The sequence below is a fragment of the Grampus griseus genome (assembly GCF_964374135.1).
Source record: "Grampus griseus genome assembly, chromosome: 1".
NCBI classification, from domain to species: domain Eukaryota; kingdom Metazoa; phylum Chordata; class Mammalia; order Artiodactyla; family Delphinidae; genus Grampus; species Grampus griseus.
The window spans coordinates 127,988,480-128,011,452 of record NC_139017.1 but is presented as its reverse complement, the minus strand read 5'-3'; the positions used below and the strand labels follow the sequence as shown (position 1 = coordinate 128,011,452).

At 37.1% G+C, this 22,973-nt stretch overlaps 1 protein-coding gene across 3 annotated transcripts in view; it reads left to right on the top strand.

The window, feature by feature from the left end:
• RAVER2 (ribonucleoprotein, PTB binding 2) overlaps positions 1 to 22,973 on the top strand; it is a gene marked incomplete at both ends in the record, with an annotated part of 101,589 nt that overhangs the window by 5,040 nt on the left and 73,576 nt on the right. For all 3 annotated transcript variants that reach the window (XM_082657527.1, XM_082657526.1, XM_082657525.1), the window contains one exon: positions 15,438 to 15,504. In XM_082657527.1, the coding sequence (XP_082513653.1) occupies positions 15,438 to 15,504 (67 nt within the window). The remainder of the gene's footprint in view (positions 1 to 15,437; positions 15,505 to 22,973) is intronic.

The window sequence follows — 22,973 nt, the reverse complement described above, 5'->3', positions numbered from 1 at the left end:
ATTAGAAGAAAATGTGAAGTGCTTAGGGCTAAATAGAAGAAACATTCTATTGTCTCACTTTGGGTGTTATTAACTTTCATTTCAAAGTACTCTATTAGGGTAGTCAGTTGAGAAGCTTGATGGTTAATTCATAGAGGCCCATTTGAAAGCACAGCACTTTTTAGAATAACAAACCACCAAATGTAGGAAACTCTGGTTGATTTTCCTTTTAAAATCTATTTATTCCCATTTTTCTTTTGTTATTAAAAAACCAATAGAATTTTCTCACATGCTTTGTGTTCTTTAACTGTGGGATTTAAAAATATACATGATTTGTTTTCTCTAACAGTATATTCAGTAATTATTGCCTCTTTTTAAACTGACAGTACTGGGATGTTTTTGCATTATGAAATCATTCTTTTTCTTATTGAGAATGTCATTTTGCTTACTTCCAAAAGTTACTTTTCTTAGTGTAGTAGTTTGTACTACTTAAAAGTTATCTATTATGTTTTCTTTTTTAGTGTAGTTAATCAGAATTAACTTACGGGTTCTGTGTCTCTTCTGTGTATTTTATTATCCTATTCCCAGTGTAACAAGAACACTGAAAGCTGCTAAAGGAATATATTTCTACATTTCTGGGCCACCACTGGCTCAGTGAATTTCTAGTCTTGGCAGAAATTCTTTAAAAAGTGTTTCAGCAATGCTTGTTCTTGCTCTGAAAACACATTTGAGAAGAGGAGTGTTTTGTGGTTTGCATCACAATGCTGAGTGTTAAACAGTCCAAAGACGTCTCCCTACCTTATAGCCAGTGACCCTTAGGGTCTCCAGGGCTCATCTCTCATCTGTGGGCAAAAAGCTTTATGCTTAGCTCTGCTTAGCCCAGCAGAAACAGGCTGATGAAAGAATGTTAAGACATAAAGAAAGAAAACAAAATCATCTATAAATTTAAATATTTATAATTGCTTATTAGAAACCCTGGCTCTGTTTTTACTTTGTTTGCCTAAGAGGCAGTCGCCTCAGTCGGAGGTGATAGTGTGCACTGAGGGGTACTGAGTGAGAAGTGGGGGCATCAGACCACCTAGAACACTTGTCTGTATTAGCTGTTTTGGCTCATGATTTTCTGCAGAGGATTGTCTTTGGTTGCTATACTGAATGTCTTCCATTTTTTTCCTCCAGACCTTTCTCCACCCTTCTTACCTGCTTTGTGTCCTCGGAGGCCGACTGTACTGTGAAAAGCACTAACAGGGCTCTCTTATTCTCTGATTTCTGATTGCATTTGGCCAGAGCCACTGGTGGGAGATCAAAGGGCAGAGGAGAGAGAGATTGGGGCATTTATTCACCCAGCTCCATCTCTGTGAGGTTACTGTGGCTTGGCTGTTTCCTCTTTCAAAGGTCACAGTTTCTTTCCAATGGAACCCTCCATGCAACTAAGCTCTTTGGGTTGTTGTAATCATTCCCCTTGCCTTTATTAGGCCTAGGGGTTGTAGGGGACTGACTGTTGCTAACCATGGGCTTTCTGTAAACTTTTGTAGATAGTCTCTTTAAAAAATTCTCTCCAGTTACTTAGTCTTTGAGTGTACCATCTGTTTCTTGCTGAGACCCTGACGCTGTTGCCTACTCAGTCTCCGTTCTTCCTCTTGTCTTTCCTAGTAGCACCCAGATTTTCCTTTGAGGACCTGCCCTCCATTATTTAGGGACTGCATGGTTTGAGTGGATTTGCTTTCTGTCCCTATCTGTAGAAGTGACATAAACCAACAAACAGAATTCTTCTCTTTTGCCATTGGAATTGGTTAAAGGATGGGCAATAACCTGGGTGTAAGCCAGTCAGCACATGGTAGTCCCTTGGCCACAATGATTATTTCAGCCTAGTATAATAAAGAAGCTTAGGACTTTGGTTGTTAAGGTAATTCTTTCTTCCCACGGGATATGAATGCAGAGACACATTGCTCAGATTGTAGCTGACATTCTGAGGACAGAGCAGACATCCAAAGCAGGATTGACCTGGAAAGAAAGGAAGAAAGGAAGAAAGGGAGGGAGGGAGGGAGGGAGGGAGGGAGGGAGGAAAAATAGAGGCTGAGCTAGAGCCCTGATCAAACTATATATGAAGCCTGACCTACCTTTGCATTTCTTAGTTATGCAAGACCCTAACTTCCCTTTATTTTTCATTTATTTCAAGTTGGGTCTTATGTTATTACCAACCAGTACTATCCTAAATAATACAGAATTTTAATTAAAAAATCATGAAATTTTGTTATTGAAAAGGATGGTAGAAGACATTTTATCCAACCCTTTTGCTTAAGACATGAACACAATTTACAGAGTCCTGAACACATGGTTTCTAGCACATTTTTAACACCTTTAGTTTCAAAGAAATCACTGTTTTGTAAGGTATCCTACTCCATCTTCAGACAGCTTTTGTTATAAATGTCTTATTTATATTAAATATGTAAAATTTATTTCCCTGAAATTTTGATTTCTTGATCCAACTTCTCCCCTCTAGTAGCACAGAGAAATTATGGTATTCTCTTTTTTAACTTATAACTTCACCTCCTTCAAACCACTGCATGTAGGACATGAGTCTGAGTTTCCTCACCATCTTGTTTATTTTTCTCTGAACGCACACCACTATCATTTTGTCATTGCATCTCTTAAAATGTGGCGCCCGAAATCGAGTATGGTAGTCTAGTTGAGATCTCCTTGTAATCCCTCAGCCAGAGCAAATTCTCTTTTCTCTGGATTTCTATAATAACAATAATAACCTTTGTTTATTAGATGCCTGCTGTTGCCAGGCACCGAGCTTCATTTACATTATATTTAATCCTTTTTTCAAGGCTGTGAGATCAGATTTTTTTATTCTCATTTTACTGATAGGGAAACACAGATGCAAAATTAATGTCAAGCAATTTGCCCAAAGTCATTCAGCTTAGTAGTAGTAGAGTGGAGAAAAGCTAATGTCTTTTTTATTCCGAAGTTTATATTCTTATCCCACACTGTATTATGATTGTAATTCCCCTGCATACACTCTATATTGTGTTTCAAAGGACAGGGATTATGTAATATTTACCTTTGTGTCACCAGTGTTTAACCTAGAACCTGACACACTGTTCCCAGGGAAGTTTAAAACAGAAGGAGATGACCCACCTATTTGTTCTAAAATGCTGTACTTCTGTTAATGTGTGTGACACATGGCAGGCTTTCAGGATTAGTTTGTAAGATGAACAAATTTTGCATTGTAAGACTGTGTTAGCTTTTTAGGCCGTGAACTCCGTTCCCATATAATTATTCTATCAGTCAACTGTTTATTGCATGTGAGTAAGTTGAAAGCTATAAACCCTCTCTCCAGAAAAGTTCTAATGTTCATAGGCACACAGAAATTTGCATGTAATTTCAAGGGGTTGTGGATCTCTTGTAATTTACCCCTGATCTCGCTCTGGGAGATTTTAGACCTAAACTGAGAAGCACCTTTCCACGCCAGTGTAATTTTGATTATGTGTTTGGGACTTCACCTGAGTATGGACCATTTAAACAGGTCCAAAGCTGCTTCTTGAGAAGAGTTTTCAGCAGAAACTTCTGTGGACCACATTTATGCATATGTGGGATGGTCCTGTCTCTGGGCAAGAAAATAAATCCGACTTCTTAATTTTCTTTCTAAGAAAGTCACCTGTGTCACTTTACGTTTGATGTAGAAGCTCATTGTTCTCTGGTCACCCAGTATTACTAACACTTTACCTATTGTGCCTGACACAGGGTGGATGTACAGAATTCTTTTTCTTAGAGTCCAAGATATTACAGTGTAATGTTTCTCACTTAACGTGTGTTGTTACAAAGGTTGATATAAAGAATGTCACTTGAAAACATATCAAGACTATTCACAATGAGTATTTGTTGATACAAAGGTTAATATAGGGCTTCCCTGGTGGCGCAGTGGTTGAGAGTCCGCCTGCCGATGCAGGGGACACGGGTTCGTGCCCCGGTCCGGGAAGATCCCACATGCTGCGGGAGTGGCTGGGCCCGTGAGCCATGGCCGCTGAGCCTGCGCGTCCGGAGCCTGTGCTCCGCAACGGGAGAGGCCACAACAGTGAGAGGTCCGCGTACCGCAAAAAAAAAAAAACAAGGTTAATGTAAAGAAAATGTCTCTTTAAAAATATCAAGACTATTCACAATAAGTATTTATTGCTATGAAAAGTTTCCCTTTTTTGTTCGATTTCTGAGTCTCTAACTTAGTGTGAGTCTCTCAACTTGTTTTCTAGGCATTTGACACTTAATTTTGTGCTTATTTACTCTCATTATCTTTAGATTTCCTTCGTCCTTATGCTTGTACATTTTCTTTGTGAATTTGAAGGTTTCTGTTAAACTTTTGTTACCACCTGAATGCCAAGATAGCATTAGAATTCACTGTATTTGTTTGAGCCTGTATTTGCAAGCATATTCTTTGCCTCTTTTCCTGCCATCCCCTTTCACCCAGCTCCAGCCCGCCCCACCCTATCCGCTTTGCCCCAGCTAATCAGTTTTTATATCTTTCCTTAACCCACTACAGTGATTATCTGCTTCTAGTTCCCAGCTTGCCTTTATTTCCTGAACTTTGGATCTTCTGTTACTCTCAAGTTCAGCTGCTGGCTTTTGACTTCCGATCAGTCTCCTTCTCTCTGAGTTTATACCTTGTTCGTTTTTCGCATCCTGATCTAGAGTAGAAGTAATGGCAATAAACAAGAACGTGTGAATCTGGGAAATTTTAAATTTTGAAATAATCACAAACTTACAGAAAGGTCGTAAGTACTGTACAAAGAACTATTTTTCCCTAAACTGTTTGAGAGTGAGCATTGACCTACTCTCTATCAACCTGAGTACTTTACTGTGTATTTTCTACAAATATGGACTTTCTCCAGCATAAACACATCACTACCATCAAACTCAAAATACTACCGTCAAATCTACAGATCGCGTTTAAGTTTTGCCAGTTTCCCCATTAATATCTTTTATAGTGAAAGGATCCAGTTCAGAATCATATATTGCACTTAGTTGTTGTGTCTTTTTAGTCTTCAGTCTGGAATAACTTGTCTTTTCCAGCCTTGACCCTTTTGAAGATTACAGGCCAGTTACTTTATAGAGTGTCCTTCAATTTGGACATTCTATATAATTAGATTAGTTCTGCATAATTAGACTCAAGTTACATAACCTTGGCAGGAATATCACAGGGTGATGCACGTTTTAGATTTGTCCCATTGCTGATAAAGTTAACTTTGATCCCTCTGATTGACTTTTATTAAAGTGGTATCTGCCAGGCTTCTATAAGCAAAGTTTTTCCCTTTGTAATTAATAAGGATTTTTGAGAGGAGATACTTTAGTTAAGACTGTATAAATATTCTACAGGCATACCTCATTTTAGTGTGCTTTTCTTTATTTGCTTGTCACAGATATTGCATTTTTTACAAATTGAAAGTTTGTGGCAACCCTGCATCAAACAAGTCTGTCGGCACCATTTTTCCAACAGCATTTGCTCACTTCATGTCTCTGTGTCACATTTTGGTAATTCTCACAATATTTCCAACTTGTTCATTATTATTATATTTGTTATGGTGATCTGTGATCAGTGATCTTTGTTACTATTGCAAAAAGAGTATGATGTGCTGACAGCTCAGATGATGGATAGCAATTTTTTAGCAATAAAGTATTTTTTAATTAAGGTATGTACTTGTTTTAGACATAATGCTACTGCACACTTAATATACTAGAGTATAGTATAAGCATAACTTCCATATGCACTGGGAAACCAAAAAATTTGTGTGACTCACTTTATTTTGATATTCACTTTATTGCAGTGGCCTGGAACCAAACCCACAATGTCTCTGAGGTATGCCTGTATTCCCTTTCTAGTGTTCAATTTATTGATTTATTATTTTATATCAAAAATAAACTCTTGGTTTCCTGTGTTGTCCAACGGTTTATACTCCATTACTATCATTACTTACCTTGATGCTTTAATTGTTTTACGTTTGGACAGTGGGAGCTTCTTTAAGCTGGCTCCTAGGTCCTCTTTTTAAATAAACTTTTTGTTTTGGAATAATTTTAGATTTACAAAGAAGTTACAAAGAGAGTACATAGAGTTCCTATATATTCTTTACCCAGTTTCCCCTAATGTTAAATCTTGTAACCAAGGTACACTAGTCAAGACTAAGAGATTACATTGGTACATTATTATTAACTGAACTGTAGACTTTGGATTTGATTTGTTTTTTTCACTTATGTCCTTTTCCTGTTTCAGGATCCAGTCCAGGGTACCACATTGCATTTAGTTACCACATCTTGTCTCCTTAATTTCCATTCTGCATCAGTTTCTCAGTCTTTTCTTGTTTTTCATGATCTTGATAGTTTGGTCAGAAACTTTTTAGAACACCCCTCGGGTTTGTATGATGTTTTTCTCATGGGAGATTAGGGTTATGGAATTTTGGGAAGAATTCCACAGAGGCAAAGTCCACTTCTGATCATGTCATTTCATGGGGTACATGACATCAATATGACTTTCACTGGTGTTGTTAACCTTGATCATTTCCTTAAGATGATGTCACTAATTCTAGCAAGATCAAGTCACTAATTCTAGCACACACTTAAGGGAAAGGTCCTTTTTTTTTTTAAATTAAAGTATAGTTGATTTACAATGTTATGTTAGTTTCAAGGGTACAACATAGTGATTCAATATTTTTATAGATTACACTCCATTTAAAGCTATTATAAAATATTGGCTATATTCCCTGTGTCATATATTGTATCCTTATATATTTTTTCCATAGTACTTTGTACCTCTTCATCCTCTACCCCCATTGTGCCCTTTCCCGTGTCCCTCTCCCCACTGGTAATCTCTAGTTTGTTCTCTATATCAGTGAGTCTGTTTCTGTTTTGTTATATTCATATTTTGTTGTATTTTTCAGATTCCACATGTAAGTGATAACATGCAGTATTTGTCTTTCTCTGACTTATTTCACTCAGCATAATACCCTTCAGGTCCAGCCATGTTGTTGCAAGTGGCAAAATTTCATTATTTTTTATGGCTAATATTCCATTGTATATATATACACACACCACATCTTTTTTATCCATTCATCTTTTGATGGACACTTAGGTTGCTTCTGTATTTTGTCTACTGGTCCTATGTACTTTTGACATGTCCCCGTCATTCACTGAGCACTTCCCTTTGCTTTTGACACAATACGCTGTTGCAGCTTGTTTTATTTTCTGTGCTTTAGCTCTTGAATCATCCATTTCATGAGAGACTGAATGCTTGTTTTCCCCCAAATTCATATGTTGAAGCCCTAACCCCCAGTGTGGCCGGGGTCTCTATGGAAGTAATTAAATTTAAAGGAAGTCATCAGGGTGGGGCCCTGATCTGATAGGATTATTGCCATTGAAGAAAAGACACCAGAGAGCTCTCTTTCTGCTGTGTGCCTCACCCCCAGCCCAACCCCGATGTGTGCAAGCACCAAGGAAAGGCCATGTGAGGGCATAGGGTGAAGGTGGCCATCTACAAGCCAGGAAGTGAGATCTCAGCAGAAGCCAGATCAACTAGAGCCTTGATCTTGCAATTCTGACTTCCAGATCTGTGAGTAAATTAAGTTTCTGTTGTCTATGATATTTTGTTATGGCAGCCCTAGATGACTTTTATAAAGCCTAGTTTCTTTTGGGGGAAAATACTATTAAGAAGCCAAGATCTGGGAACTAGATGTACTCATTGCCGCTGAGATATCACTGCTGTCAGTTCCTCTTAGTAGGCAGAGCAAGAGAATATATGAGTGTATGTATGTGTGTACACACATATATTTACACCTATATGTGTCTGTCTATTGAAAGGAGTGAGTTCACACTGATATATCAAATTGCAGTCTAACTCCGTAGAGTTCTTTGCAGTTTTCTCCCATTCCATGTTTGTTACTTTTTTTTTCTGACAGTGAGAAACCTGGTGTTCATTGTCCTTAATATATTTACTTATTTGAACAATCCTCCTTTAAGTAATCAATCTCCCATCACCCCTGCAGATGACTGTGCCCTCCCGCATGCAGACACCCACCTCATCCAGTATAAGCTCCATCCTTCTGTACTGGGCTCTTCCACTGGCCAGAAGGCTTCCTCACCTTGCCTGAGTTCTGACTCTCTGTGCTGGGGTTTCCTTCTGGGCAGATATCCTCCTCACCTTGCTTGAGCTCTGAAACCTGTGGTATGAAATGAGATATTTTGTGTGAAATATGTGTAAGGGTACAGTAAGTGATATCTATTATTAGTGGTGCTGTGGCGGGCAGAATTTAGAAATGGCCCCCCAAGATTTCTAATCCATGGAACTGTGAATGTGATAAGGTACCACATGTGAGATTGTTACATTACATGACAGAAGGGGATGTTTGCAGATATAATTAAGGTTACTACTCAGTTGACTTAGGGGTATCAAAAGGGAGATTATCCCAGTGAGCCATATCTCATCATACTAGCCCTTTAAAAGCAGAGCGTTTTCTCTAGCTAGTAGCAGAGGGAGAAGTCAGATGATCTGAAGCACAAGAAGGGTTTGATGCACTGTTGCTGGGTCTGAAGATGCAGGGGGGCCACATACAAGGATTTTAGAGCAGTCTCTAGATGCTGAGTGTGGTCCCCAGCTGATAGCCAGCGAGAAAATGGGGACTTCAGTTGTACAATTGCAAGAAACTGAATTCTGCTAACTGCCTTAATGAGTGGAAGTGCATTCTTTCTTAGAGCCTCCAGATAAGAGCCCAGCCTGCCTAAGCCCTTGATTTTGGGCCTTGAGAGACCCTAAGCAGAGAATGCATTTGAGCCTGCCGGAACTTTTGACCTACAGAACTGAGAGATAATAAATGGGGATTGTTTTAAGCAATTTAGTTTGTTGCACAGCAATGGAAAACGAATACAGTATTACATCCGGGTGATACTGGAAAGAGAGAACATTTGTGTCAGAGAAAAGGAGATCGTGATTTCTGTAGGATTGTTCTTTGGGAGACATGGTTATGTAAATCTATCTCCTGGGGATATCTATAAGCAAGAACTGCTCAAGGAGAACCTCTTACTGCTAGATACATAATATTCATTAATTTGAGGTATGTAAATATTTTCTTTTAAAGAAGAAGTGAGTTATGTATCAGGTTAGTGTAAAGAGAGTAATTGTTTTTTCTTTTTGAGCACTTTAAACATATTGGTTTATGTTCAGATGGTAAAATAATCTTAGAAAAATACTGTATTGGAGTTGATAAAGGTAATATGTAGAAACAAATATTCATGCACTTAACAAATATTCAAGGTCTGCTTTTTGCCAAATGTTGGAGACCTTTTTACGAACAAGGCCAGCTACATGCTATTTGCTACTAATAAGCCTACAATCTAATAAAGATACAGATATATAAGCAGTTAAAATACAGATGATAGGTGCTATAAGTGTTGCAATGGAAAAAGTAAAAAATGCTATGGGAGCCCAAAAGAAAGATACCTACTCCACACTTGAGAGATTCAGAAAGGCTTCTTAGAGAAACTCATTTAAGCTGAAAACCAGGGAGAGAGAAATTAACTAGGGGAAGGGAGAGAAAGGGAGACGTGAGGAATATTCATAGTGGTAGTAACAAGATATATCAAGTCCTAAAGAAAAGAAAAAGCATGGCCAAGAGTTAGGGCATTGTGTAAGGAGTAGAGTTTGAGAGGAGTAGATAAGGAGTAGATAAGGAGTAGAGTTTGAGAGGGGTAGTGATTCAATATAAGTCTAGCACATTAAGTAGGACCAGATGATTGTAAGACATTTAAGGAAGTTTGGATTTTATTTTAAGGGAAATGAGGATCCATTGAAATATTTAAACAAGGGAGTGATGCTTTCAGATTTCTAGCTGTCAAGAAGTAAAATTATGTTGTTTTTGTTTTTATCTCCCAAACTTTGTTCTTACCCTGATCTCTGTCCTAAGGTTAGGAGGTCAGTGATGCAGTAAGCATTAGGAATGCGATGGAAATGAATAGTTCATAGGTTTTATTTTTGTATTGATGATACTTAAGATATAGTATTCATTGTGTTTGCTCTAAGGTCTGTCAACCTGGGTTTGAATCCCAGATTCATTACATACTGTCTATACAAGTCCCTTCTCTAGGGCTCAGTATCTACCACTTTAAAATCTATAATAACATCCAACTTTAAAATCCATATCATGGGTTTGTTAGGGTTAAACAAAGTTATTTCAATAAAGGGCCTGAGAGAAAGTAAACATTCAATAAATTATTATACTGCTAATAAAAAAGCTGAAAGTTTACTTAATTTTTTTTTAAGCCAAGTCAAAATGTTCCCCTGGCAAAGAGTAGGTATTCAAAAGAACTTTCCAGCAAAACAGCTGTATTGAAAGCTGTTAAAAGTTTAGCCAAGTTAAAATTGACACCGCATTTACTCAGCCAGTACCACGAAATGTATCATATGATGGGCCTTGTGTTGGGCCCAAAACAGTATTATCTGGTGTGTAACATTCAAATGCAGTTCTGAGCAAGCAATAGCTTGTATAGGTGTGGAGCCCAGGAGAGAAATTTGAGGTGGAGATAAAAATTTGGAGATGACTGGCATGAAGATGGGACTTAAGTCATCTCAGTAGATGCAGAAAAAGCATTTGATAACATTTAACACCCATTCATAATAAAAACTCATAGCAAACGGGAATAGAATACAAATTCCTCAAACTTAAAGATTATCTAGAGAAACCAAAAGCAATCATGTTCCATGGTGAAATATTGAAAAATTTCCCTTTGAGATTAGGAGCAATACCAGAATCACTTCTATTCAAGATTGTACTGGAAATTATGGCTAGAATAATATGGCTAACTCCAACTGACTAAAAACTGATAAGTGAAAGAAAAAATTTAAAAACTTTTGGAAGACAAACTATCGTATGACCTTGGGTAGGAAAGGATTTCTTAAGGCACAAAAAACAGAAATTCTAAAGGAAAAAGCTGATACATTTGGCTTCATTAAATGAAAAACTTCTCTTTACCAAAAGTACCCACAAATAAAATGACAGACCACTTACTAGGGGAATACATATATAATATGCTTCCCAACAAGGAATTAGTATCCAAAATATTAAAAAAAAATTCTACATGTCAATAAAAGAAAATATAGGGCTTCCCTGGTGGCGCAGTGGTTGAGAGTCTGCCTGCCGATGCGGGGACATGGGTTCGTGCCCCGGTCCGGGAAGATCCCACATGCCGCGGAGCAGCTGGGCCTGTGAGCCATGGCCGCTGGGCCTGCGTGTCTGGAGCCTGTGCTCCGCGACGGGAGAGGCTGCAGCGGTGAGAGGCCCGCGTACTGAAAAAAAAATAAAAATAAAAAATAAACACAATAGAAAAATGGGCAATAAAGATAAGTAAATGTTTATCAGAAGAGAAAATAAATGGTAAACAAATATGAAAAATACCTGTATCAGAGTTCTTCTGAGAAACATTATATATAAAATTTATATTAATATGTATTTATACTATATACATTCATAGAGAAATTGATTGATTGATTGTGAGGGCTGGCTAGTCTAAAATCTGTGAGGTATACCAGCAGGCTAGAAACTCAGGCAGGTGTTGATGCTACAGTCTTGAGGCAGGATTTCTTCTCCAGAATACCTCGGTTTTTCTCTTAAGCTCTTCAGCTGACTAGATGGGGCCCACCTGCATTATCCAAGGTGATCTCCTTCACTTAGAGTAAACTGATTGTAGATATTAACCATATCTAGAAAATACCTTTGCAGCAACACGTAGATTACTTAAGAACTGGATTCTGTAGCCAAGTTCACACACAAAACTAGCCATCACAATGCCCTGCCTTATTAATCAAGGGAATGCAAATCAAGAGCACAAGGAGGTATGATTTTATATCCACTAAATTGACAAAATTTAAGTGTCTGATGAGACCAAGCATTGTAAGGACTCCCATATACCATCGATGGGAATGTAAACTGTAACAGTCTGGTAAAGAAGCTGGCCCTTTCTTGTAAAGACGATCCTTTGCATGTGTATAGCCCAGGAATTTCCCACTTTCAGAAATTTTTGCACAGGAACACCAGGAGATAACGTAAAATTTACAAGAAGGTGACAGTAGTTTAATAGCAAACAGTAGCAAAATAGCAACAACCTGGAAACAAATCAGATATTCACTGATAGAAAAATAGATATGTAAACCATACTAAAATCACAGAATGGAATGTTAAACCATAGTGAATAAATGAACAGTAGCCATGTGGATCATGAGTGAATTTTAGAAACATAATATTGAGTATAAAAAGCAAGGCAAAGAAGATTAAAAATAGCATAATACCATTTTTATAAAGCTCAGAAACAAACCAAAACAATGTATTATTTGGGGATACAAAGCTGCCTGAGGACTCCAGCTATGGGGGATGGGCTAGTGCAGGAAGGCATAGTTAGATGGAACAGTGTTGCCAATGTCCTAGTCTTTAAGTTTGGTGTAGAGCTCCTGGGTGCTTATTTCATTATTATGCCTCATAATATATGTTACAGATAATCCTTTTGTATTATCAAATCACTTACAATTTTAAAAGAACATAAATAAAAATATTTTTTTCATTCCAAAAAAGTGGAATTTAAAAGCAAAGTGCTTTAATCTATGAAAGCCCTTTTTAGAACATAAGTCTGCAAAGGGCTTGGAAGACAGTGTGATTCAAGTTTAAAACTAAGGCTGGGTTTCATTCAGGAAGAAGTTCACACCAGCTAGAACAATGATTGTTTGACTCTTGGGGGGTTATTAACAGACTACTTTGAGTTGAAAGCTATTAAACCTCTCCCCAGAAAACATTTCATATGTGGAAAACTTTTCATTTAATTCCAGGGGGTGATGGTGAATCGGGTCTGGAAATAGGTTACTAAAGCTATCTAACAATTACCAAAATCGATGAGCTCATCTTACTGTAAGAAATGTGTAACTGATATTGCTAGTCAGAGGACAAAGTATTTGCATCAAAGGTGCAACTTCATTCCTTAAAGTTAGCTTGTAAGTTGAAAGTGTCATAAAACTAGATTAGAACAGGGAGACATAATTTTAGTCCTTTTGGTTTTGTGTGGTGTGGAGCACAGTAGAATTTTGGCAAATGGTTGTTAGGACTCTCTTTCAGGTTTTAAGTTTTTAATTTGGCCAACTTGCTGAGGCTCAAGTTGAGGGGTGACCCACTTTTGCCTGGGTCAAGGCAAACAGGGCATGGAGAAAAATAATTGTTTTTTTCTTTGCAGGAAGCTTTGTAAAGTTTCCCAGTTGGCAAAATCTGTATTCCACGTCTGATACATAGGAAAGCTATGATTAGAAATATGGGTGTTTTAAAAATAAAATTTCCAACTGGCAAAATGCATCTTTGAAAACTTAGGTGGTTCTGTTAGCTAAATGAGTAATATAACATGTCAATTGTTTACGGAGACTTGATCAAGTGAAGAGCAGTATCATGTTTTCTTTATCTGGCATTTGACAGCTGTTAACTAGTGAAATGAGAGATTAAAGTTTGTGCAACTAAAAGCACACACTGGATCCTTTCAAACAAAACTGTGTCACCTTCTATATAAAGTATAATATTAAATTAGCTGATTCGCAAAATATATATGGTATGCTGCTGAGAGAGTTATGTTTACTTAATGAGCAATACACTGTTGTTTAAGTTCAAGAAAATATTGAAGCTTACAAGACAAAAAATTACCATAGCAGTAATATATAAACTAATCTGTATGTTGATCATATTACTATGTAATTCATCAAACAATATTTTACACAATTGATAAGTATATATATTTTAAAACATTTCTAATATTGACTTACTGATAAAGAATACTAAATTATCACCTTTACCTTTCTTATCTTTCTTATCTCAAAGATGATTGTCTTTGTTTCACCCAGCACTATTTTTATACTTTGCCTATTATATCAGTCTCCCCCACTCCCTTACGTTGGATTGAAAGAGAAAATGTTTCTCAACTTGTAACTGTCCTCTTACTTATTTTCCATTTCCATATGATCACTTATTCGGACATTGTGGTGTTGGTTTTATAACTAACTGTGGTAGTATACTATTTCAGTTAATCCTGGAAGAAATAAGGCAGTATAGCATAGAGGTTAAGAGTGTTGTCCCTAGAATCAAGCCAATTGGTGAATCTATACTCAGCAAATTACTGAGTGTAAGCTTTGGCAAGTTACTTGAATTTGCTCTGCTCTGGTTTCCTGATTTTTTAATGAAAGGAGTAAGTTCAATGTTCTGGTACCTAGTAAAAACTAAATGAATGTTAACTATAAAAATATCAGTAATAAGAATTATTATTATATTACTGAATTAATTAGTTTAGGTTGCAAACTTAACATCCTAGCACTTATGTCTGTTTAGTGTATTCATTTGTAAAATAGAACAGGTTGGCTGTACCACTGTCTCACCTGGGGTCCAAATGTCCACTTACGTGATAGTTCAATTCCTTTAAAAAATAATAACTACATCAGTTGTATATTATGAGTAAAATTTTCAAGGCTTAATATCAAGTCAATGACAAAATAAATTATATTCACTTTAATGTTTATGTGAGTGCCTAGTATGCTCAAAGCAATATATATAATATACAGATAAATATAGTTCTTGTACTCAAGTATTATCGGTTTAACAGAAAGGATTGGAGAAATACAGAGGAAATATGCTGTATTTTCCCAGGTGGATGGAAGTTATGATATCACAGTTTAAAAGTTCAGACTGGATTAGTAATAGAAACTGAACAAACAAGAAAGCCAGTTTAAACATCTTGGGGAGCCAAGGGGAAATAAATTGGACTACATACCATACCTTGGTGGTTGTTACTTGTTTTCATACCCAGGGACCTCTAAATTAGGTTTTAATTTATATTTATTTCTTCTACATGCTGGTATTACCATCTACAGGTGTAACACTTGTTAAAAACTCAGTATGTAGAACACAAGTAGAAACATTTCATATTATTTGTGTTAAGAGAGGCATAAATAAAGTATGACCGTTGTTAGCATAGTGGTGGGAGAGGTGATGTTCTGTGGAAAAGAATTGGAAAAATCTTCATGGAAGAACATTTGAGCTGGGATTTCAAAGGAAGCATGTGATTCTAGATGAAGTTTGGGAGCTGTAGTGGTATGTTTGCCCCATGCTAGATCGAGGTATCAGCGTAATTCAGAATGAGGATTGTGCATGGTATACTCATGCGAGCATGAGTGTTCATCTGAGCAGGAATATGGGCATGTGTAGGGATATATTGGGAGATGTATTTGCAGAGGTATGTTGGTGCCATATCTGGTGGGCCTGAATGCCTTTAATTTAAATAAGTGATGGAGATCCATGGAAGATTTTTTTACATGGGGGATGGTGATGGTAATGGTGGTCGGCTGCTAAGCTGGATCATCTACTAACTGCATTCATGTGTTTATTGAGTTCATGTTTTGTCTCTTTCAGGAAGTTCATGATTTATTACAAGACTATGAGTTAAAGTATTGTTATGTGGACAGAAATAAGCGAACAGGTAAGATTTCTGTTCTAAGCGTCTGATTTTAATTCTGCAGGTTGTCGTTATAGAGCAAAAAAGCTAAGTGTCTTTTTATTCTTAAGCTAATCTCTGAAATTCTTAAACATTAAATTATATACATGTTACTTAATTTATTTTCTGAAGGTAATATTATTCTAAATTTTAATCACATAAATTAATATAATATTGGTGGCAGCCATTTGGGGGAGCTCATTCTACCACATGGACGCTGGTGCTGGTAAGCACCATTTGGAATCCTCCCTCTAGGTTATTAGTGCCTGACCTGGCCCTGCTGGGTCAGTGCTGGGATGCATCAGGCCAAGCAACTAAAAGGGTGGGGACACAGCCCCACTCACCAGCGGCCAGGCTGCCTTAAGACCCCTTGAGCCCATAGCCACCAGAGGGGCCAGGACCCAGTTCCACATACCAGTGCATAGGCACTAGCCCTGGGAACCCCAGGGCCCTGCATCCGGAGACCACAGGACCCAGCTCCAGCCACCAGTGGGCAGGTACCAGCCCCAAGACCCCCCTGGGCTCTGGCTCTGCCCACCAGCAAGCTGGCTCTAGCCTCTCAACCAGCCTCACACACCAGTGGGCAGGTACCAGCTCTAGGACATCCTGGGCTCCAGCCATATACACCAGTGGGCAGACCCAAGCCCCAAGACCACCACAGCCCCACAGCCTGCCATGGCAGTACCCAGCCGACTCACCAGCAGGCCGGCACCAGCACTGAGACATCTTGGGCCCCTCAGCCAGCTTCCCCAGAAACCAGCCCCACCTACCAGGAAATCTCACAAGCTTTAGGACACCTAGGACCCTGCAGCCAACTGTGTTAGGAACCGGCCCTGCATGCCAGTGGGCTAAAACCAGCTCAAGGACACCCAGGGCCCTGTAGTTGGATATCCTGGGACCCAGCCCCACCCACCAGTAGTTGGACACCTGCTCTGGGATCCCGGGCCCTGCAGCCAGAGACCCCAGGACACAACTCTGCCTATCAGTTAGCCAGCCAAGCCCCAGAACCCAGCTTTACCTCCTGGTGGGCGGGTACTAGCCCGGGGATCCCCGGGACCCCAACCCTTCCCACCAGTGGGCAGACACCAGCCTCAGGACCACCACAGCACTGCAGCCTGCCCTGTCAGAATCTAACCAACACAACAACAGGAAGGTTAAAAGACAAAAGTAGTAAAATCATTTATATCTGAAATGTGTAGTTAAGGGACACACAAAACCAAAAGATGTAAAATATGATGTCAATAACAGTAAATGGGGGGGAGGGGAGTAAAATGCAGGGTTTTTAAAATGCATTTGAAATTAAAACAGCAAATTAAAATAATAATATAGAGATTTATACATGAAAACCTCATGGTAGCCACAAACCGAAATTCTGTAATAGATATACACAAAAGAAAGAGAAAGAAACCTAAACATAACACTAAAGATAGTCATCAAATCACAAGGGAAGAGAACAAAAGAAGAAAGGAACAAAAAAGTTACCACAAAAACAGTCCCCAAACAATTAACAAAATGGCAATAAGTACATACCTATCAATAATTACTTTAAATGTAAATGGACTAAATGCTCCAATCAAAAGACATAGAACGTGTGAATGGATACAAAAGCAAGAACTATACATATGCTGCCTACAAAAGACTCACTTCAGTTCTGAAGACACACACAGACTTAAAGTGAGGGGATGGAAAAAGGTATGCCATGTAAATGGAAATCAAAAAACAGCTGGAGTAGCAATACTTATATCAGACAAAGTAGACTTTAAGTCAAAGACTGTAACAAGAGACAAAGAAGGATATTACATAATGATCAAGAGATCAATCCAAGAAGAAAATACAGCAGTAATAAAGCAAATATTAACAGACATAAAGGGAGAAATTGACAGTAACACAATAGTACTAGGGGACTTTAACCCCTCACTTACATCATTGGTCAGATCATCCAGACAGAAAATAAGGAAACACTGGTCTTAAACAACACATTAGACAAAATGAACTTAATGGACTTCCATCCCCAAACAGCAAAATACACATTCTTTTCAAGTGCACATGGAACATGCTCCAGGACAGATCACATTGCTAGGCCAAAAATAAGTCTCAGTAAATTTAAGAAAACTGAAATCATATCAAGCATCTTTTCCAACCACAACACTATGAGACTAGACATCAACTGCAAGAAAAAAATTGAAAAAAACATAAACACACATGTGGAGGCTAAACAAAATGCTGCTAAACAACCATTGTATCATTGAAATCAAAAAAGAAATTAAAAAACTCCTGAAGACAAATGAAAACACAATGATCCAAATCTATGGGATGCAGCAAAAGCAATTATAAGGAAAGTTTACTGAGATGCAAGCCTACCTCAAGGAACAAGAAAACTCTTGAACAACCTAAGCTTACACCTAAATAAACTAGAAAAAGAAGAACAAACAAAACCTAGAGTTAGCACAAGGAGAGAAATCATAAAGATCAGAACAGAAATAAATGAAGTAGAGAGACTAGGAAAAAAATAGAAATGATCAATGAAACTAAGAGCTGTTTCTTTGAAAAGGTAAACAAAATTGATAAACCTTTAGCCAGATTCAAGAAAAAAAGAGAGAGGGCCCAGATCAATAAAATCAGAAATGGCAAAGAAGTTACAACTAACACCACAGAAATAACAAAGGATCATAAGAGATTACTGTGAACAACTATATGCCAATAAAATGGACAACCTAGAAGAAATGGACAAATTCCTAGAAATGCACAGTCTCCCAAGTCTGAACAAGGAATAAATAGAAAATATGAACAGACCAATTACCAGAGCATTGAAATTGAGTCAGTAAGAAAAAATTCCCAGCAAACAAAAGTCCAGCACCAGATGTGTTCACAGGTGAATTCTACTAAACATGTAGAGAAGAGTTAACACCTGTCCTTCTCAAACTATTCTAAACAATTGCACAGGAAGGAATACTTCTGAACTCATTTTACAAGGCCAGCATCACCCTGATAACAAAACCAAACACACTACAAAAAAAGAAAATTCCAGGACAATATCACTGATGAACATAGATGCAAAAATCCTCAACAAAACATCAGCAAACTGAAATTAACAATACATTGAAAGGATCATACACCATGGTCAAGCAGGGCTTATCCCAGGGATGCAAGGATAGTTCAATAGCTGCAAATCAATCAATATGATAAACCATATTAACAAATTGAAGAATAAAAATCATGACCGTCTCAATATATGCAGAAAAAGCTTTTGACAAATTCAACATCGATTTATAATTAAAACTCTCAACAAAGTAGGGACAGAGGGAACAAACCTCAAAATAGTAAAGGCCATATGATAAGCCCATAGCTAACATCATACTCGATGGTGAAAAGCTGAAAGCATTTCCTCTAAGAACAGGACCAAAACAAGGATGCCCACTCTTGCCACTTTTATCCAACATAGCACTGAATGTCCTAGCCACAGCAGTCATACAATAAAAAGAAAAGAAATCCAAATTGGAAAGAGAGAAGTAAAACTGTCACTGTCACTGCAGGTGACACACAGTACACATAGAAAATTCTAAAGATGCCACCAAAAATTCATCAGTGAATTCAGTACAGTTGCAAAATACAGTGTTAATATGCTGAAATGTGTTGCATTTCTATACACTAACAATGAACTATCAGAAATTAAGAAAACGGTCCATTTACCATAACATCAAAAAAACAAAAAAACAAAAAAAAACAAACATAGAAATAAGTCTAAGGAGATTTACTCTGTACTCGGAAAACTCTAAGATACTGATGAAAGAAATTGAAGATGACGCAAATAGATGGAAAGATAATACAGTGTTCATGAATTGGAAGAAGTAATATTGCTAAAATGACCATACTACCCAAGGCAATCTACATATCTAATGCCATCATATCAAAGTACCAATAGGATTAGTCACTGAAGTAGAAAAAATAATTCTAAAATTTGTATGAAAACTCAAAAGACCCCAAATAGCTAAAGCAATCTTGAGAAAGAAGAACAGATCTGGAGGTATCATGCTCCCTGACTTCAGACTATACTACAAAGCCACAGTAATCAAAACAGTATGGTACTGGCACAAAAACAGACACATAGATTAGTGGAACAGAATAGAAAGCCCAGAAGTAAGCCCAGACATTTATGGTCAATTAATCCAAGACAAAGGAGGCAAGAGTATGCAGTGGGGGAAAGGGAGTCTGTTCAAGAAATGATGCTGAGAAAAATGGACAGCTCTTGTAAAAGAATGAAGTTGGAACATTTTCTCATACCATACACAAAACTAAACTGAAAATGGATTAAAGACCTAAATGTAAGACAGCAAACCATAAAATCCTAGAAGATAACATAGGCAGAACACTCTTTGACATAAATTGTAGCAATATTTTTTTTGGATATCCCTCCTAAAGCAAAAGAAACAAAAGCAAAAATAAACAAATGGGACCTAATTAAACTTAAAAGCTTTTGCATAGAGGAGGAAACCACTGACAAAATGAAAAGACAACCTACTGAATGGCAGAAAATATTTGCAAAGGATATGACTGATAAGTGATTAATATTCAAAATATATGAACAGTTCATACAGCTCAATGTCAAAAAACCGAACAACCCAACTAAAATGGGCAGAAGACCTGAATAGACATTTTTACAAGGGAGACATACAGGTGGCCATCAGGCCCCGTGAAAAGATGCTCAACATCACTAATCATCAGAGAACTACAAATCAAACCCACAATGAAATATTACCTCACACTTGTTAGTATGACTATTATCAAAAAGAGTACAAATAACAAATGTCAAGAATGTGGAGAAAGGGACTCTTGGGCACTTGATGAGAATGTAAATTGGTGCAGCAGCTATGAAAAATAGTACCGAGGTTCCTCATAAAACTAAAAATAGAACTACCGTATGATCAGCAACTCAACTCCCGAGTAAATATCTAAAGAAAGTGAAAACACTAATTCAAAAAGATACATGCACACCCCAATGTTCATAGCAGCTGTTTACAATAGTCAAGATATAGAAGCAACCTAAGTGTCCATCAACAGATGAATGGATAAAAAAGAAGTGGTACTATGTACAATGGAATACCACTCAGCCATAAGAAAAGAATGAAATTTTGCCTTTTGCAACACATGGATAGACCTGTTTATAATCTATAAACATTTGAATCACTGTGATGTACACCTGAAACTAATATAATATTGTAAATCAACTATACCTCAGTAAACAATTAGGCAAAAAAATGAATTTGCATTGGTTTTTAAAAATGTATAATATTACTACAGCTTTACGAATTTTTATAATGAATGTTCTAATGTTATATGTTGTAACATTTTATTGAGTGTTTTTTATATGTTAAGTATCCTTCAGTTTTAATAATATATTACTGGACTTAGTAAATTATGTGATTTGACCTTTAGTTATACAAATTGGGAAAATCGTTTAATTTTTCTGCACATTAGTTTTATATCTGTGAGATTAAAAGCCTAAACTAGATTATTTTCTTTGCGTACATATGATATGTAAATGTTTAAAAACATCTGTTTGAGATGATAAAAAAATAAGAAAACGTATGGAGGATGATATAACCATTATATATATACTGACTCCCAAATTAGCAAATGTTTTATTGAAGTATTTTATGCTTTTAAAATGTTTTTTGTAAGGGGTGGATGAAATGGGTGAAGGAAGTCAAAAAGTACAAACTTCCAGTTATAAAATAAAGAAGTACTGGGGATGTAATATATAAGGATGGTGACTCTTTGTCACAGTTAATAATACTGTGTTGCATATTTGAAAGTTGCTGAGAGAGTAGATCTTGAAAGTTCTCATCCCAAGAAAAAAGTTTTAACTATGTATGGTGACAGATGTTAACTAGAATTACTGTGGTGACTATTTCACAATATATAAAAATATCAAATCATTATGGGAGACTTCCCCGGCAGTCCAGTGGTTAAGACTCCGTTCTTCCACTTGCAGGGGGTGTGGGTTCAATCCCTGTTCGCAGAACTAAGATCCCACATGTCACGTGGCTTGGCCAACAAAAAAAAAAAATCATTATGTTGTACACTTGAAACTAATGTTATTTGTCAATTATACTTCAATTTAAAAAGTTTTTTGAAGTAGTTTTTTGTCTTTAAAAATATTATATACATGCTAGAGCCCTAATGTAGTACTACTGAATGAATACCTCTGATAGTATGGTCAGGAATTCTGCATTTATTTTTTCTGACTTATAAAAAAATTGTAAAAAAGACATTATAGTTAAAGATGAAATTAGTTCCTACCCCTCTCTGGTTCCATTCCCTCCCTCCCTCTAATGATTAATTGTGGTAATCATAGAGCTGTTCACAGATTCTTTTTCTTTTTCTTCTGGTCATGAGGTAAGATAGTGCTTCCTTATTCCTTTTTGAAGTTACCAATGGACATGTGATTTGCTTTTCGATTAATGAAGTGCAGTGGAAATGGCATGTATCCCCTCCAGGTGGAAGATTTCAGAGCTAGCATGTGATTCACTGCTCACCCCTCCACTTGCTAAAGTGATTGAGGAAGGTTACAGAACCTCTTTAAACATAGTCCCAGAGTGACTATAATGAGGAAAGCCTCCTTCCTTCCTTCCTTCCCTCCTTCCTTCCTTCCTTTCAGCATGGGATATGCAGCATGAAAAGCAACAAGAAAAAAAAAAACCCTTTTGTTAACCCATTGAAATTGTGGAGCTGTTTCTTGCCTAGGCATCCCATCTAATGCCTGAAATTTGACTATATGTAAAGTTAACAGTGTTGTACTTGGTGTTTTTAAAAACTAAATGTAAATGGCATTCTACTGTATTTTTCATTTAGCAACTTGCTTTTTTTTTTTTTAACCTCTATTTTGTTTTTTGGATCTTTCCACATTGATACTTATAGCTCTAATTCATTGATTTAAACTACTACATATCATTCTGTCCTGTCAATTTATTACCATTGATAAATCTATTCATTACTGATAGACATTTAGGAAGCTTCAACTTTTCCAGCATTTTAAATAATGCTGCAGTGAATATGCTTTTACTTGTCTTCTAATATACATTGCAACTGTTTCTCCACAAGTGAATTACTGGGTTTGTAGGTTATGTACAACTTCAATGTTATAAATATTGACGAAGGCTTTACAGCTGGGAATGGTGCTGTTCCTACCAGTGAGGATGATAGACAGCATAATTGGTGGTTGATTAGAAGGAGTATTCAGAAGTGTTTTGTCTCAAGAGTGGAGAAAACTGACTCTAGATTAATGATGCTAAAAATTTAAAAACAAGACCAGAAAGGATCAAGCCCGTTCCTGATAACCACAACCTAGAACAAAACTCAATGATATTTATATGAATACAAAAAATCCAGTACCCAGCAAGGTAAAAATTTACAATGTCTGGTATCCAATTAAAAATTACCAGATATGGCAAAGA